Source organism: Dipodomys merriami, unplaced genomic scaffold, assembly GCF_024711535.1.
Source record: "Dipodomys merriami isolate MVZ:Mamm:240054 unplaced genomic scaffold, mDipMer1.0.p SCAF_464, whole genome shotgun sequence".
Lineage (NCBI taxonomy): Eukaryota > Metazoa > Chordata > Mammalia > Rodentia > Heteromyidae > Dipodomys > Dipodomys merriami.
Window position 1 is genome coordinate 768,962 of NW_027206029.1, and position 16,704 is coordinate 785,665.

The 16,704-nt window shown below is 42.8% G+C and overlaps 2 protein-coding genes across 2 annotated transcripts in view; one reads left to right on the plus strand and one right to left on the minus strand.

Annotated features, from left to right (window-relative positions):
* The window catches only part of LOC138808646 (ribonucleoprotein PTB-binding 2-like), a 74,553-nt gene extending 64,664 nt beyond the window's left edge, over positions 1-9,889 (plus strand). The window contains exons 11-12 of the mRNA XM_069994906.1: positions 443-579; positions 7,753-9,889. Coding sequence (XP_069851007.1) covers positions 443-579; positions 7,753-7,899 — 284 coding nt within the window. The 3' untranslated portion in view covers positions 7,900-9,889. The remainder of the gene's footprint in view (positions 1-442; positions 580-7,752) is intronic.
* Positions 9,890-9,921: 32 nt separating this feature from the next.
* The window catches only part of LOC138808650 (tyrosine-protein kinase JAK1), a 75,215-nt gene continuing 68,432 nt past the window's right edge, over positions 9,922-16,704 (minus strand). The window contains exons 20-25 of the mRNA XM_069994909.1: positions 15,541-15,733; positions 14,746-14,870; positions 14,268-14,440; positions 12,801-12,918; positions 12,178-12,288; positions 9,922-11,443 (exon numbers count right to left, since the gene is read on the minus strand). Of these exons, the coding sequence (XP_069851010.1) occupies positions 11,333-11,443; positions 12,178-12,288; positions 12,801-12,918; positions 14,268-14,440; positions 14,746-14,870; positions 15,541-15,733 (831 nt within the window). The 3' untranslated portion in view covers positions 9,922-11,332. The remainder of the gene's footprint in view (positions 11,444-12,177; positions 12,289-12,800; positions 12,919-14,267; positions 14,441-14,745; positions 14,871-15,540; positions 15,734-16,704) is intronic.

Here is a 16,704-nt window from a genome sequence, read left to right on the forward strand (position 1 = left end):
ATCTGCAAATAAACTACAAGAAAGGAAGGAAGGAAGGAAGGAAGGAAGGGAAGGGAAGGAAAGGGAAGGAAGGAAGAAAGGAAGGAAGAAAGAAAGAAAGGAAGAAAGAAAAGAAGAAGGAAGGTAAGGGAAGAAGGAAAAGCAAGCAAAGCCAGAAGTGGAAGTGTGGCTTAAGAAGTAGTAAAGCATGAATCTTGAGCAAAAAAACGCTCAGGGACAGCACCCAGGCCTTGAGTTCAAACCCCAGGAGTGGCAAAAAAAAAAAAAAAAGGAAGGAAGAAAGAAAAGAACCCCAATATTATATATAATTTCTTCTGGGGACAATAAATATATATATATATTGGCAAACTAAAATTTGTGTTCTGTTTGAAAATATGCTGAGTGAGTTTAGCATTCTGTTTGTAATTTATGAAAACCTAAATTGTGCTGATTTTGCCTTCAGCCGCTGCAAGTAAAACCCCCCTTCCTAAGACTGGAATCGCACACAGCATTCTGGATGCAATCTCTCAGGGAAGTGAGTCTCAGCATGCGCTGGAGAAGTGCATTGCCTATTCCCCACCTTTCGGTGATTATGCACAGGTAAGTGATAAAGATGTCATCAGCTCAGGGTGACATGTAGCACATCCTTGGACTGAGTTCCATGAAGATGAAATTAGCTTTGCTTTCATGTGATCAGAAGAATGTCAGCTGGCACAGGTCAGCATATGGGGTTTCTTGCTCTGCATTTGAAATCTAGGAATGGGTTCAAGAGATTGCTACGTATGATTTTACACCAGATATTTACCTCTCATTGTTCATACGAGTGGTCATAAACTACATGTAGCCCACAGATGACACCCAGCTCACCGTCTGCCTTTGGAAAGAAAACTGTATTGGCTATAGCCATGTCCACTCACTACACATTTTCTGTGGTGCTGTGGGGCTGCACTGAAAGGCATGAGCAGTTCCATCAGAGGCCTATGTGGTTCCTGATTGAGTATTATCTGACAGAGCAGAGACTGCTGTCTTCCTTTTTATACAAGTGTAGACCTGAGGACCCCGAGGAACTGCCTCAGCTCATGGTTGCTTTTAGATGGAGGACATGGTCATTTTTACAGGCTCTACTATACAAACTTGAAAACTAGTTGATCAACAACATCAAAATTCAGCCATCCTCACCATCAAGAGGGGATTTGCTCCAGGACCCTGGTGTAGGCCAAAATCTGTGGATGCTCAAGTTTTGTATATAAAATGCCATAGAACTGACAGATACAGAGTATTCAAAAGACACGTTGTGTTGACTTAGATATATCCATTTTGCTGTTTTCAGGTAGAACTCAAGAGAATGGAAAACCAGTGTCCACACACAAACTCACACAACAGTTTGCTTATAATTATTCCTAAGAGCCAAATGTGAAAGCCTAAATGTCTGTCAGTTAACAAATTATCCATATGATAGAATTTATTTAGCCATAAAAGAAATGAAGTTCTAATCCACACTTACAATATGAGTGAATCTTTTAAGCATGATAAAGTAACGCAGGCTCCATACATGATGCCACTCTATGAAATGTGCACAGCAGGCAAATCCATGGAAAAAGTTAAGTAGATGGGCCTGGGAATGTGGCTTAGTGGTAGAGTGCTTGCCTTGCATGCATGAAGCCCTGGGTTCAATTCCTCAGTACCACATAAATAGAAAAAGCTGGAAGTGGTGCTGTGTCTCAAGTGATAAAGTACTAGCCTTGAGCAAAAGAATCTCAGGGACAGTGCTCAGGTCCTGAGTTCAAGTGCCAGGACTGGCAAAAAAAAAAAAAAAAAGTAAGTAGATGGTAGTTATTCGGGATCAGAGGAAGATGATTTAGAGGTGGAGGGAGGTAACTTAACAGGTGCAGGAATTCTTGTAGAAATGAGGAAATGCCCTGGAATCACATTGAGACACACAACCTTGCAGATATTGGACTCTGAGTCTTGTTTTGTGCTGTCTTGGGATTTGAACTCCGGGCACTGTCTTTTGAGCTGTTTTGCTCAAGTCTAGCACTCTAGCACTTGAGCCACAGCTCCACTTGTGCAGTTTTTGTCTTTGTTTTTGTTTTTGTGGATAATTGGAGACAGGAGAGTCTCATGGACTTTCTTGCCTGGCCTGGCCTAGAACCCTGAGGTCTTCTGAGTAGCTAGGATAACAGGCATGAGCCATCAGCACCTGGCAAGACTCTTGAGCCTTTTTCAAACAAGTCTTAATTTGTTAGGCCATTGTGTTAAGCCATTTTTATCCATGTTTCAGAAATCTTCAGAGTGTCTATTGAAAACTCACGCTTGTAATCTTAGCTACTCAGGAGGCTGAGATCTGAATATCATGATTTGAAGCCAACCCAAGCAGGAAACTCCACGAAACTTCTCTCTCCAGTTAACTACCAAAACACGGGAAGTGGAGCTGTGGCTTAAGTGGTAGAGTGCTAGCTTTGAGTGCAAAAGTTCAGGAACAGTTTCCAGGCCCTGAGTGCAAGACCCAGAATCTCTCTCTCCTCTCTCTCTCCTCTCTCTCTCTCTCTCTCTCTCTCTCTCTCTCTCTCTCTCTCTCTCTCTCTCTCTCTCTCTCTCTCAAGTTAAAGTAAGGTTGAATTAGAAATCAGTTTTAAATGGATACTACCATTTCTCCACTTAACTACAACTCAGATTTTGATTGCAATGTTCAGTTTATCTGTGTAAAAACTGCATGCCTTAAATACTTTAACTGTGAGTGAGAAAATTTAAGTTAGAAATAATTTACATTTTCTCTAGAAGAATGGCATCACAGTCTGAAATCCTGTATTAATGTGAATGTACAAATGGTTTGAAATGTCAGTCTTTTATAGAAGGCTTTGAATCAATTTACTAAATACTTAATGACCAAATCTAACATCTAATTATAATTTGACAAACCAGTTTTCTCTGCCTCCTTTTATGAAAGTAGATTAAAATAGGCCAATATTTATTCTAGTCATTTTTTCAGCTTTAGTTATCTGTTTCAATAATATAGAAAAAAAATTAGTTGGCCAAGAGGCATGGCTCAAGTGATATAGCACTAGCCTAAGTAGAAGAATTAGTTCGGCTGTTCTGTTTAAACCCTGATTCTGTAAGGTCACTGCTGTCCATTTGTGTGGTGTACTCCTGCGTTACTCTGGTTGCAGGTCATTCCTGCCAGGAAGTTGTCTCCCCAAGAAAATCATCACAGAATGGGAGAAGAGAGTGGAACAAAAATGAACAAGGCTGGAAGGTGCCTGGCCCCTTCTTCTAGAGGGCAATGCTGCCATCTAGTGGCTCAAAAGGGGAGAAAAGCACATCCTGCAGAGACATGCATGAGTGCCATAGACCTATTTGTACTATTAAATCTGTCATTTATACAGCCTTGTGTGGCCACTAAACTTGTGAGGTGATCATTTCACTTTTTTGCCAGTCCTGGAGCTTGAATTCGGGGCCTGGGTGCTGTCCCTGAGCCTCTCTGTGCTCAAGGCTAGCACTCTTAACACTTGAGCCACAGTGCCACTTCCAGCTTTTTCTATTTATGTGGTACTGAGGAATTGAACCCAGGGCTTCATGCATGCAAGGCAAGCACTCTACCACTAAGCCACATTCCCAGCTTGATCATTTCACTTTTTGGGGGGGGGTCCGGTCATGGGGCCTGAACTCTGGCCTGGGCACTGTCCCTCAGCTCTTCAGCTCAAGGCTAGCGCTCTACCACTGAGCCACCTTCCCAGCCCCAATCATTTCACTTTTTAAATGTGATAACCATACCTTTTGGTGGGGGTGAGGGAGAGAGGATGTCCTAAGAGAGAGGGAGTGGCAAAGCCAGGAGCACACCTTTGCTTCCCAGCCACTGTGCCATGTGGTGCTGGCTTCTGCCATATCAGAAGCAGCCACATGGGGAAATACATAGGTAGAGGAACCATTTGTGACAGGTATTGATTTGGCCCATATTCACCGAGTGCCTGCTTCTTAACAGGCAATGTTGTAGGCACGAGGTATATTGCAGAGAACAAAGCCCTCTCTTATTTCAATGGAATGCACATGCAGGGAGGAGTTAGGAGGAAGTAGGAAAAATGGTAAAATCTGTAATGATAAATGCAAAGCTTTGCAGATTAAACATGGTGAAGGGCAGGATCATTGTGCACTTGACCTCTGGGCAAAGATAAGAAGTTTGGGGAATATGCCATGTGCAAGTTGGTGAAGGATACTCTGGAGAGAGGACTGGCGAGCACAGAGGCCCTGAGGCAGACATGCTGGCATGCCAAAGGAGCTGCCAGGGAGCTTTGGGGCAGGAGTGCGCAAAGGGGAGTAAGGGATGGAGTCACAGTGGAGTGGAGAGTAGTGGCGTCTTTTAGGCACTTGCCTGGACTTTGGTTTTTACTCTAACCAATAAATGCTGAACATGGCAAGCTCAGGAAGCTGCTGAGATGTTATCCAAGTAAAAATGATGTGACCTGGGGTAGAGGAGACAGGTGGAGGTGGTCAGCAGTGACTAGCTGGCAGGCGTTTTTGGAAGGTGTAGACAGCAGCATATCATAAATGTAGGATAGGAGACACGGCAGGATAGCCCAAGGTGTGTGTGTGTGTGTGTGTGTGTGTGTGTGTGTGTGTGTGTGTGTGTGTGTGTGTGTGTGTGTGTGTGTGTGTGTGTGTGTGTGTGTGTGTGTGTGTGTGTGTGTACTGGGGCTTAAAACTTAGGGCCTGCCTCATGCTCTCACTTTGCTTTTTCATTCAAGGCTGACACTCTACCACTTGCACCATAGCTCCTCTTCTGGCTTTTTGTTGGTTCATTGGAGGTAAGAGGTTCATAGACTTTCCTGCCCTGGCTGGCTCTGAACCTCAATCCTGAGCTCTTAAAGCCTCCTCAGTAGGGTTATTATAGATGTGTGAGATACCAGAATTTACTGGCACAAGGATTTTAGGTTTAGAAAAAAAAATGGAATTGTCACTGGTTGAGATGGAAAGGAGGTGGAATAGGTCTTGGGATCAGGAATGGGGTTCAGTTTTGGTTGTAGGTGTGAGGTGCATCTGTGGAAATGGGAATGCTCCTCATTCCTCATGCCAGCCTGGAGGTAAAGGAGAGGTACGCAGAGACAATGTGAGAGCCATTGAGTTCCTGCTGGAAGACTGAGGAAATAAGCACAGAGACCAGAGGTGGCTCACCACATCTCTGGATTTCTCTCTCCTTGGTGGCTCAAAAGCAAATCAGCTAGGGCTGAATGTGAGCGGTGTGTTAAGAGGTTTGAGGAGGAAAGCCCGAGTCAGTTATCTGGGAGTGTGCACTTGTCCCCCAGAGTGCTGAACTCTGAGCAGTCGTACGCATCACCCTTCAGGCACCAGGCCTTACCCTGAAAGTGACAGAATGTGCAATAACCAGGAGTAGTGAGGGTTGTGGGTTGGCCCAGCAAGGGGTTTTACACCACTCCCTTATCTTTGGAAAATCTCACTTGCAGAATGGATTGCAAGTGAAGGTATGCCCGTGTTTGCTAGTGGGTGGGGTCCACTAACAAGCTACATCACCAACTACTGAAGGGTCTCCCGTGAAGGCAGCTGGCGAATGGTGCCAGGGCCTGCCAGTGAGCAGGGGACGGGGGGGGGGGTTGGAGGGGGCGGTGAAGTGAGCAGGGAACCAGCTTGCCTCCTCTGTCCACTCATCTCAGGCAGCCGTCAACTCCCAGCCAGTTTCCTTTCCTCTATCTTCAGATGACTTCTGAGCAAACCTCATTCTTTACTGCCAAAGAAATGTGGGGACAGAGGGCAAAGCCAAATCCTTAGCCATTCAGTGCTTTCATTTTATGAACTGTCCTGTAAACTGAAAGTGGTGTGAAGGTTTCTTGTATTGTCCTCCCAGTAGAAAGCCACACAGAAATAATGTAGCAGAACAGATTTGTCATTTTTTCCCTCAATGCTGAGGATGGAGCCCAGGGCCTTATACATGCTGGACAGGGGCTGTACTGAGCCACACTCAGCCACACTGTCCTTATTGACAGACATGATGGAGGGCTGACAGTTATGCCTATGACAGACTTTGCCTCTGCTCCAGTTTTTTTTTTTGTTTTTTTGTTTTTTTTGGGTCCAGTCATGGTGCCTGAACTCTGGGCCTGGGCGCTGTCCCTCAGCTCTTCAGCTCAAGGCTAGCGCTCTACCACTTGAGCCACAGCGCCACTTCCAGCTTTTTTCTTTTTGCTTATGTGGTGCTGAGGAATCGAACCCAAGGCCTCAGGCATGCAAGGCAAGCGCTCTACCACTGAGCCACCTTCCCAGCCCCTCTGCTCCAGTTTTGACAGTCCAAATACCACTGAATGGGAAGACAAAGACTCTCCTTATTGGCTGTTTGTTGTCTTCGTGTTTATTGTTAACATAAGTGCTTGGACAAGCTTGTCAGCTGTTTGTAAATCCAAACACTAAGGATTAGACCACAGGTGCTACCCTTTACTGTCCTGCTTAACAGTGAGAAAGGTTTGGCCATTTCCAGACCAGTCTGGAATCTGATTATTGTAGACACTAAGGTTTTGAGTTCCCATTGCTTTCTAGAGTATTGCCATTTCCTCATTACTCTTTCAGTAGTCATACAAAGGAGTTGCCATTTAATAAAGCAGTTTATGAATACAATGCATTTTGCTCAGTATCATCCCTTTCAACATTCTCATCTATCTCCAACCCTACCCAACCCTTTTCTTCTTGCTTTGACTGTTTGCTGTGTTTATACCTAATTCACTCTCTCCACTCATTTGTTTTGTGCAGGTTCTGAAGCTTGAACTCAGGGCCTAGGGCCTTAGCTTTTTCTCTTAAGGCTAGAACTCTACCACTTGAGCCACAGCTCCATTTCCAGCTTTTTGGTGGTTAGTTGGAAGTAAGACTCTCATGGACATTCAGTTTCATGGGCTGCTTTTGTGGTCCTCAAACCTCAGCCTCTTGCGTAGCTGGAATTACAGGTGTGAGCCACCAGCCCTGGGCTCTCCACTCCTGTGAGCAGGCAGAGTATCAAGTTTGCTATATAGATTATTACCACTTGAGATGGCCGGCTCCGATGTGAACAGCAAGAATGACAGCGTGCTTATTTTTCTTGACTTCAAATCCTGAGGGGGCTTGGAGACGGGGTTATGTTGGCAGATTCCAAAGATGATTTGTTCATTTTGTGGTGCTGAGACGGAACCCAGGCAGCTAGGCAAGGCTCACTAAACTACAGCGAGTTTTTTTTTCCAGTTGAAATTTTTTTCTAGTTGCAATTTTTTTTGTTGTATAACTGCAAAGTTATGAATACAAACTCTTAAGAGTCTCCTAAGGTTTTTACGTAAGTAAACCTCAAGTCTGAACATTTTGAACTATTTATAATTAACAGGACACCTTCGCATAGCAGTGTCAGACAAGAAGTTAACATTTTTTGTGGCAAGTTGGGGGCTTTGTGCAGTCACTTCCTTTTTTCTCAAGGTTGGCACTCTACCACTTGGTCCACAGCTGCTCTTCCAACATTTTGCTAGTTTATTGGAGATAAGTGGCTCATGGACTTTCCTGCGTGGGCTGGCTTCAAACCTTGATCCTCAGCCTCCTGAGTAGCTAGGATTACAGGCATGAGCCACTGGCTACACCAATGATTTTTACATAAAGATTTTAAAACCTAATTTAACTGAAAGATTTGGGTTTTTTTTTTTCTTTGACAGCTTCTATGTTCTGTATTTACACCAACATGAACAGAATACAACTAAACATCTTTAGTGAGTAAGCAGATTTCAATTTAGCTTTTAACATTGTGCTTGGGTTTTCTCCTAGATGTCTTCTTTGAGAAATGAGAAGCGAGGCTCGGCCTATCTCATCTCAGCCCCTGGCGGCAGTGCAGTGGAATTCGTTGGCCAGCATTCTCAGGGCACTGGAGCTTATTGCTTGGAAACCTACTTAAAAAAGAAGCGAGTGTGCTAAGCACCGCCTTCTCCTGTCACCTCCTGCGGCTCTCTGCAGCACCTTGCTGTTCATTACTGCCTTAACTTCATTCAGTCTAGCCATATCCTTTCAATACGGGTTTCTGATTTCCCAGAAGGAACTGTGTTGTGCAGCAGGTGGAATTGCCAAATGTCAAACACGTAGCAATAAGAAGAGACATCCACTGAAGATGCATTTCCACTAGAATTAGATCTGTGCTAATCCATGTGACATTCATACACAGACCACTGGAGAAACAATGTCCTAACGTTCCTTGGTTAGGACTGGGAACAATTTTGATGTCACATATAAAAGTTTGAAGCAATAAGTGGGAAACAGTCTTGTTTCCTTAGCCTTAGAATGAATTTCTTACAAAGCCACTGTGCATTTCAATGCACTCTCCCTAGAAGTAATCTCCTCTTTACATTTGTAGGATCTGCCTTCTCTAGAACCATCAGGGTGCAAGTACCAAATGTGGTGATGGCAACACGACCAAGATCATCTCTGTGCACGCTCCATTACTACAGCCACACCAGCCATGCTAGGCTAGGCCCAGCAACAGTGACCATGACACACTGATAAAGTTCTACGTACTACCATTTGCACCTTTTGTGGCAAATGCAAAGTATCTTAGGAAAAGGAACTTCAGTGATCAAATTCAGGAGTTGGGCCAGTTTGGCCCACTACTGTGTGCTGCCTGCAAGCTAAGAATGACATTTGTATTTTTAAATGGCTAGGTGAGGAGGGGAGACTGATGACTAGAAACCTACATGAAATTCAAGTTTCAGTGTGCACAAATTTTTATTTTATTGGAACAGAGCCAAGCTTATTTAAGCAAACCGAGTAGCTTTGACAGAGGACCACATAGCCTGCAAACCCTAAAATATGTACCACTTGGCCCACAGAAAGTTTACTTGACTCCTGGCCTAAAGGCACTAATTCCCTATTATTTTCATTTCACAAGAAGAAAGACCTCCAGCCTTTGCATGTGACATAGAACAAAGGTTTCTGTGTTGTCTTTCAGAGCAGACTAGTGATGGTCTACCTACTAGACAGGGCCACTTTGATCACCAAATGCCCTCATTCTACACAATGCTAACTGTCCATACTGCCCTTTCTGAAGGAGTCCTAGGGAGATATTTGTAACTATTTTGAGCTAATTAGCTATGCTTAACTCTGGTTTCTCATTCTTTGGTAATATGTTTGGGTGGAAAAATATTAGCTCTTTAATCCACTTAAAGAATTTTTGTCTTAACGTGAGTTTGACAGTGCTATTTTCTGAAGATCTTGATATTAAATGCATGAAAAACCCTTTGCTATCTAGAAATTTCTAAGTTTGTTCATTATTCTGAGACTGTTACTGGTGAGAGTTTGGGATCTCAATGATCCTAGTCTTTAGAATCAGATCATTAAAATAGCTTGTCAAGTTTGGAGACTGTTTTTTAACTTTGATACTGGTATCTCACTAAGTATGAAGTATAGGACTAGTACAAATTATATGCTTTGTAGAGAATTTTACTGGTTAATTTATTGCATAAATGAGCTTCAGTTGGAAGATGATAACTAGAAAGTTAAACTAAGACAATTCCTAGGAAATATACTACTCATAAATAACCAGACGGGAGCCACTACACAGCAGATGACTAGTGGTCTCTCCTTCCCTGCACTTCTTCCATTTTCCTATTGGATTTGGCCTCTTGGGCACCTGGTTACTCCTCAACTACAGTATAAACAGAGGAAAGGGAAGATGGTGAATTTTACATCACAGCTGCAAAGAGAGCAGGAAGAGGCCGAAGAATTAAAACAACAGTGTTTTGGATTATAGCACATGTGGCTTTGCCATCCATACTGGTCTTTGCCCACTATCATTGGACTTAACCTAAGTACAAATCAAGTTGTTTTAGTAACAAGGACCTTTATTAACCCCTCCCCTTTAAAAATGTATACTGTTATTTTTCTATGTAAGCAAACTGTTTGAAATGCTTTGAAAGTAAAAAGTTAATATTAAAAGGCATATGCATGTAAAGTCTTCAGTATATTTATTTGTATAAAGAGTAAACAAAGTGCATATAGATGACCACAGGTTTGACACAGAAATCTTGATGATAAAGACAACTGAACAGATTTAAATGGCAAGTTTCCTGACAGTTAAAGAAGTCCTGAACTCTTCTGGGGGCTCAAAGTAAGATACTGAACAAGTACTAGATAGCATTAACAAGTTTTTTCAGACTCTTAGTCATAAAGAACTTTATGCTTCACATTGAATTAAGAGACTAAACATCTTAAATTGGGCTTTGGGGAGGGGGGTATGGTGGGAGGGAGACAGGGTCTTGCTGTGTAGCCATGTAGCACAGGCCGGCCTTGAACTCTTAATCCCTCTGCCTCCTAAGTGCTGGGATTACATGTGTTTACTGCCACACCTAACAGAGATTACTCATTTTCAATTACCCAGATCCTCCAAGCAAACTGGAAACTGTCTAGTAGATCCTGAACTCCAGAGTGCCTCTGGCTAGATCTTTCAAGTTTTGCATCATGAGGTGATGGTCAAAATAGTGATCGACCTTGTAGATGGTGGTAAGTATCAAAACACTAAGACTAGTGCAACATATGTGATATATATATTCTGTTTGCCTATAGTGTCCAAACCTAATGCTGGAACAGCTTGTCCCAAAGTGGTAGCTAGAAACAAGTGCACACTGAAGGCTCTTGAAAGCATGTGTAGCATCCAGGTCTAGGAAGGGGCAGGTGAAAAGCACATGGCCTAGGGAAGCACTGGCACAGGCTAGTCCTCAAGAAGTAACATGCAGAGTGTACCCATGCTGTCCCCTGTGCAAGGCCAATTTGTTCAACAGAAGATGATGGTCAGCCAAGGGAACAACAGCTGAGTCACTGGACAAATAGCTTGAAGTTTCAATCCTAATGGTGACAGAATGTACTCATTTCTGAAAGGAAACAACAGCATACTAACTGGTATCTAGTATTTTAAGAATGCTTGGTCTATCACTGATAGATACTGAATTTTGAGGGCATGTTAACGTATTGGCCAAGTCCACCATTTTTTATCTAAGATAAATATGCCAGAAAATACTTTAGGTTATCTGGCAGTTGAAAAAAGCTATCATCTTGAGATGATACAATTCCTCTCATTTCACAAATACTATTTTAAGGTGATTATGATGCAAACTAGCTCCATGAAATGGTGGTACAGTCTTTCCAAAAGGAGGAGTGCTTAAGTGCTTTCTAGCATTTTGACTATCATTATTTGTCACTAATTTGAAAGATGTCAATTTAGAGAAGTTTCATACATGCCAGGCCCATAGGAGGCTGGGCCTTTGCCTGTTGAGTGACTTTTTAGACAAAACAAACTTGCCATAAAACTTTTAAAATTGTTCAGGTATTCATTGGGAGAGGAGGACTTGGTAAACAGTGGAATTTAAAGGTTATTCATGCTTCTTAAAAGTGCTTCAAATCCTTCAATAAGGTTCTGAAAAGTTGTCCGATTGGCTGGTTGTAATTCCCAGCATTTTCTCATAAGCTGATAAACCTGTAAAAAATAAAAGCAATCAACAGCAACAAGAATGATGTCAGATTTGGTAAGTTTTAAAACATTATAAAAACATCAAGAGCAAGGAATCATTTTGGGAATGACTTCTCCTTAAAGATTAGCTCCTATAGTACAGAATAATTTAAAATGCAGAAAATGTACTTATGAACTATAATTCCTAAACATTAACATTTGAGAACCTCCAGGCAAGTGAAAGGGGGTGGGCGAAACTGAGGCAAGATCCTATGTCACCACAATGGCCATCTCGCTCTCATTTATACTGTTCAATATATATTTTTCTTGCAGTGCGAAGGTTTGGACCAAGAGCCTTGGGCTTGGCTAGGCAAGCACTCTGTCACTTGAGCCACACCTATAGTGCCTATTCAGTTTTTTTTAGAGTCTGAGTCAGATCTCAAAGCTCAGCTCCCTTTAGAATTTAAGGAACTGAATAAATAGTGTAAGTTTTATTAGTAACTATCACAAATTTACACACAAAAGTGAGATGAGGCTTTGGCAAAATATTCCTTGGGTAGGCAGTGGATAAGCAGGAAAAGACTTCTTGCCTTGAACGTCATAATCCTGTGTCCCAAAGATTATTTCTCAAATGTCTTACCTGAAATTGAGCTTCAGAAAAGTAATTTAAGAGGACTATTCTACTCCACCTCTCTGCCCTCCAGCCCCTGATGCTCTGAAAGCATACCGCAAGCTGGCTGCTCCCGTGAGGAGCACCGTACCTCATCAGGACAGTTGCGTGGACACGGCAGGCGTTTCCCTTCTTTCAGTGTGTTCACAAGTCTCGTAACTGTCATCTGGCCGTGAGTTGGGCCAATCATTTTCAGGAACAACTATGTAAAATAAAACCAAACAGAATGTTTTACTTTGTAAATACCTGTATAGGTAAAATACTAAAATTAACTGGAAACAAGTAATAAAACCTCTTTTCTCCTTAATAACAAATCCAAATTTTTCAGTAGCTCTTGATTAGGCTGTAATCCTATCTCAGACTCCTCCCAACCACTTATTCCAGTCAGGAAACCTGTGCAGTCAAAATCCCCTGTTCAGGAACAAGCATGAACAAGGTCCAGTGCTGCTCCACTGAGCTCACTTAGGTGCTCTAGAGGCATCCTCTCCTCTTCTCACACAGGTGAGATCCAGGAACTCTGGGTTGTCCTACAGACCCCTGGGCTCCACGTGAAACCAAGTCTTGGGACATCTTGTTGAATAACAAAAGGAAGTGACATTTTCCCCTTTCAACATAATACACAGTATGCATGATTATTAAAAACAAAACTTACAAAGTACAGGAATGGACATACTTTAACTGGATTTTAGATTCAGATGAAGAGACAAGACTTACGGCCATTGGGCTTGAATCTGAATCACAGTAAGTGAGAAGCTCATGCAGGGTCACTCCAAAGGACCAGACATCAGAAGCAATATAAAATTTACACTGAATTAAGCATTCTGGAGCATACCTGAAAGAAAGCAGAAGGTAAACCTTCCCTTCCGGAGAGATTCCAGCTCAAAAGCTAAGAAAAATCACCTCTTTGGGTTCTTAGACTTTAATATTCAAGGAATCTGTGTATCATATATTAATCACATGTGTGTGTGCTAGTACGGTGCACACCTGAAAGAGTAATAACCTTTCAGTCTCTCAGTGACACATATTTTCCCCCAAATAAGTAGATAACTCTGTGTTCTTTATGTGGAAGACAGGGAAACTCATGAAGGCTGGCTGCATGCTGGGTTCCCACACACTCCTGGGTCGGTGGCAATCTCACTGGCCCATCAGTGCCTACTGTCATGTTTTGATGAATGATGCCCAATCGCCCAAGCTAGGTGTTAAGACAGTCCATATCATTTCCTCCATACTTCTCGGTCGTACCTCCCACCCCATGCTGCTGCTGCCTCTGCCCTAGATTGTTGAAGGAGCTGAATCTTGCATCCCTCCATAGTGATGGTTTAAAACAAACTATCCTTCAATCTGCCAATGGCATTTCACTGCTTTTGGGATGAAGTCCTAGCTCTAAAGCTCAGCTTTCTTAAGCTCTGACTCAGCTGCTGCCCTCCACCAGCCTTCTTTGTGATTGATACACACTGAGTCTCAGTTCCTGTCACTCGGTTGCCCTCACATGCTCCCTTCCTTCATCGCTACAAACTCCACTCTTTTAGGTCTCACCCAAACATTCCAGGTTGACTGCCTCCTACTTCATCAGTTTGGTCACCTTATCTCCAGTACCTGTCCAAAGATGGGCCTTGACACAGTGGGTTTTGTTTTGTTTTGTTTTTTTTACACAAATGAAGAAAGATTCAGGCTCTGTAGTGGGGAGAGATACAACTGTGTCTGTTCAGGAGGCACTGGGACTGCTGATCAGTTTTATAGAGGGCAGAGAAGTCTACAGCTTCTTCCCAGAAGATTGTTTCAGGCTAAGAGGGTGATTATAAGTGTGTGGCCTTCAAACCAGACATCTGGTGATTCATGAGATGGCCAAGACCCTCATCAAGGATTTCCCTGGCTCTGTTTATCACCATTTCCCTTCTCCCTTTTCTACCCTCCTTCTGCATGGATGTGTTTAAGAAGGCACTGGCTTTTTCCACCTGCTGACAGTTGTGACAACTGGTTGCCCTCTCCTAGGGAAGTAGAGATGCTGAGCTCGTGGTCAGACCTTTCCTGTTCTTAGAAAAATGGTGCCATCAAAGCTCAGGCATTTGTGGAGGCTGCTGTCAGGCAGACTAAATGAACTCCAACTTTAATTGAAAGCACCCATGAAAACAGTATAAGCCTATGAAGCACTGATGAAATCTAGCTGCTTGATTCAGTTACCAAAACACAGGACTGTCCCGGTCATCCTTGACTGTGTAGTACTCCTTATCAGTTTCAATTGCTTTGGTTAAACCAAAATCTCCAATTTTCACTTGGTGTTCACTCTCAACAAGCACGTTTCTTGCTGCTAAGTCCCGGTGAACATACTGCCGAGAACCCAAATAGTCCATCCCCTAAGAGAAGTAAAGTAGTAATAAGCACATTGTTAGTCATTTCAAGGTATATTTTATATCTGTCATTTCATAATTAAAAGAACCAGTCATACATCACTAAATTTTTTGGTAAGATCAAACTGATACAAAGATATTAACGTAATTGTATTTAAACAAATCGATTCACTTGTATGTAGAAGCTCATTCTTCACCAATTAAAAAATATGCTCACAAAATTATTCTAAAGTCTCCCACTTGTGATCTAATTTCAAATCACAATGATCCAAGGCAAACTGCCTGATTCCTGGAGTGTGTGTGTGTTTTACCTTACAAATCTGAACGGCATATTTCAGCTGTTGTTTGAGGTTAATTTTGTTCTTATTCTTTGGAAGATATTCCTTAAGGCTTCCCGAAGGCAGAAATTCCATAATGAGCTTGATGCCATTTCCTCCTATTTAGGAAAAACCCATCAGTAGTGGTTACCAAATCAAAGAGCACAAGAGCCAAGAGTGAGAGAAAAGACCTGACATGGTTTTGGCGTTACCCTGTGAGCCAGGCAGCTCTAACTAATGACACACCCCTCACACCGAAAGACAGCTCTTAAGTTCTTAGCTTGTAACACAACCCCAATACTTATAAACCACCAGGAAATGATAACTTTTAAAATTATAAGGCATATCCTTCACTCTCAGTTAAAGGACATACATGAATAGCTTGTTCTTAGAAATAAACAAGTATTGGTAAATACTACTACCAAATACTACTTGCCACCTTGATTTAAGTAAATATAAAACAAAATGCTCTGGCTAGTACTGGGTCAGAAGCATGGGGAAGGGGCCTGGGATAGGTGTTACTTCCATATGTATCAGTGTGGATATTTGGATGGTGGAGTACTGGTCAGCCAGTGTATACGGACCACAATAGAGACACAACTGAACCATCCCTTCAGTGGGAAAGGGAGCTGAGAGTTGGCTGTGTGAGGACAGTGAGAGACCTGGAAGTCCAGACAGCTCCTAGTAGCTGATGGCTCAGATGAAGCCAAGAACTGCATGCCCAGCACTGCCTCTGTGAGCCAGAGGACCAGTTAGTCTTTGAACCAGATCCCACTTTGGACAACATACCGTCTTCCGTGCAGATTCCTTTGTACTTCACAATGTTCTCGTGATAGAGGTTCCTTAGGATCTCTATTTCCTTCTTCAGATCAGCTATGTGGTTACCTCCACTCTCAGGCTTCAGGGATTTGACAGCCACCTGCTCTCCTGTATTGTCCCCCTCAGGGTCATACCTGCAGAGCTCAACCTTCCCAAAGTGGCCCTGGAAAGACATACGTATCATCAGAGAAGCCTCAGCCTAGCTAGCTAGGCACACCTAGAAAATGAACGTCTTGCTCACATGTTGTGCCTCTGAAGGCCAGAGGCTAATAGCACTGCAGGAAGCAAGCTCTTGCCTGGAATCTATCCACCCATCACAGCCTTATTCTTCTCTTGGCCTCACTACCCTCACAAGGCAAGTAATAGGTGACCAGTTAACCCACAAGGAAGTGTAGATTACTTCTGGTCTTTTAGAACTGTGGCATTCTTTGACTGCCCTGAGGCCATACTACAGGCTCATCCAGCTCCACAGTGGAGCTGAAGAGGGCATCAGCAAAGGAATCTGCACATTCTAGCTAAGCCACTTAACAGTGAGGTGACCAAGTTACCAAATCTCAGCTGGCTTCAACATGTTTTTCTATAAAGCAGTAATAAACCCTTGAGGATACTGTCAGGACTAAGGGCTATGCTTGTGAAAATGCCCTATACTGACCCAGATATGCCCTATACTGTGGCACCAAGACATGCCAATCATTGTGCTATTATTTGAAAAATGGCAACTTGGTGTCAAGATATAAATGTCTGATCATATTAGTTATTGGAAACCCCTATTTGAGGTCTAAAAAAAAAGCTCTGTAGTAAATCCAGCCCTTGTTTCAGGAGCCTTATAGGATATTTATTCTCAGAAAAGTCTAAGACATTTTTTTCTATTGACATAATATCTATACCTAATTACTTCTGTCCCATAGGAAAAAAAAAATCAAGCCAGGTGTCAGTGGCTCATGCCTATAATACTAGCTACTCAGGAGGCTGAAATAGGAGGACCACGGTTTGAAGACAGCCTGGTCAGGAAAGTCTGTGAGACTCTTATCTCCAAAAAACTACTCAGAAAAAAGCCAGAAGTGGCACTGTGGCTCAAGTGGTAGAGTGCTATCCTTGAGCACAAAGAGGCTCAGGGACAGTGCCCAGGCCCTG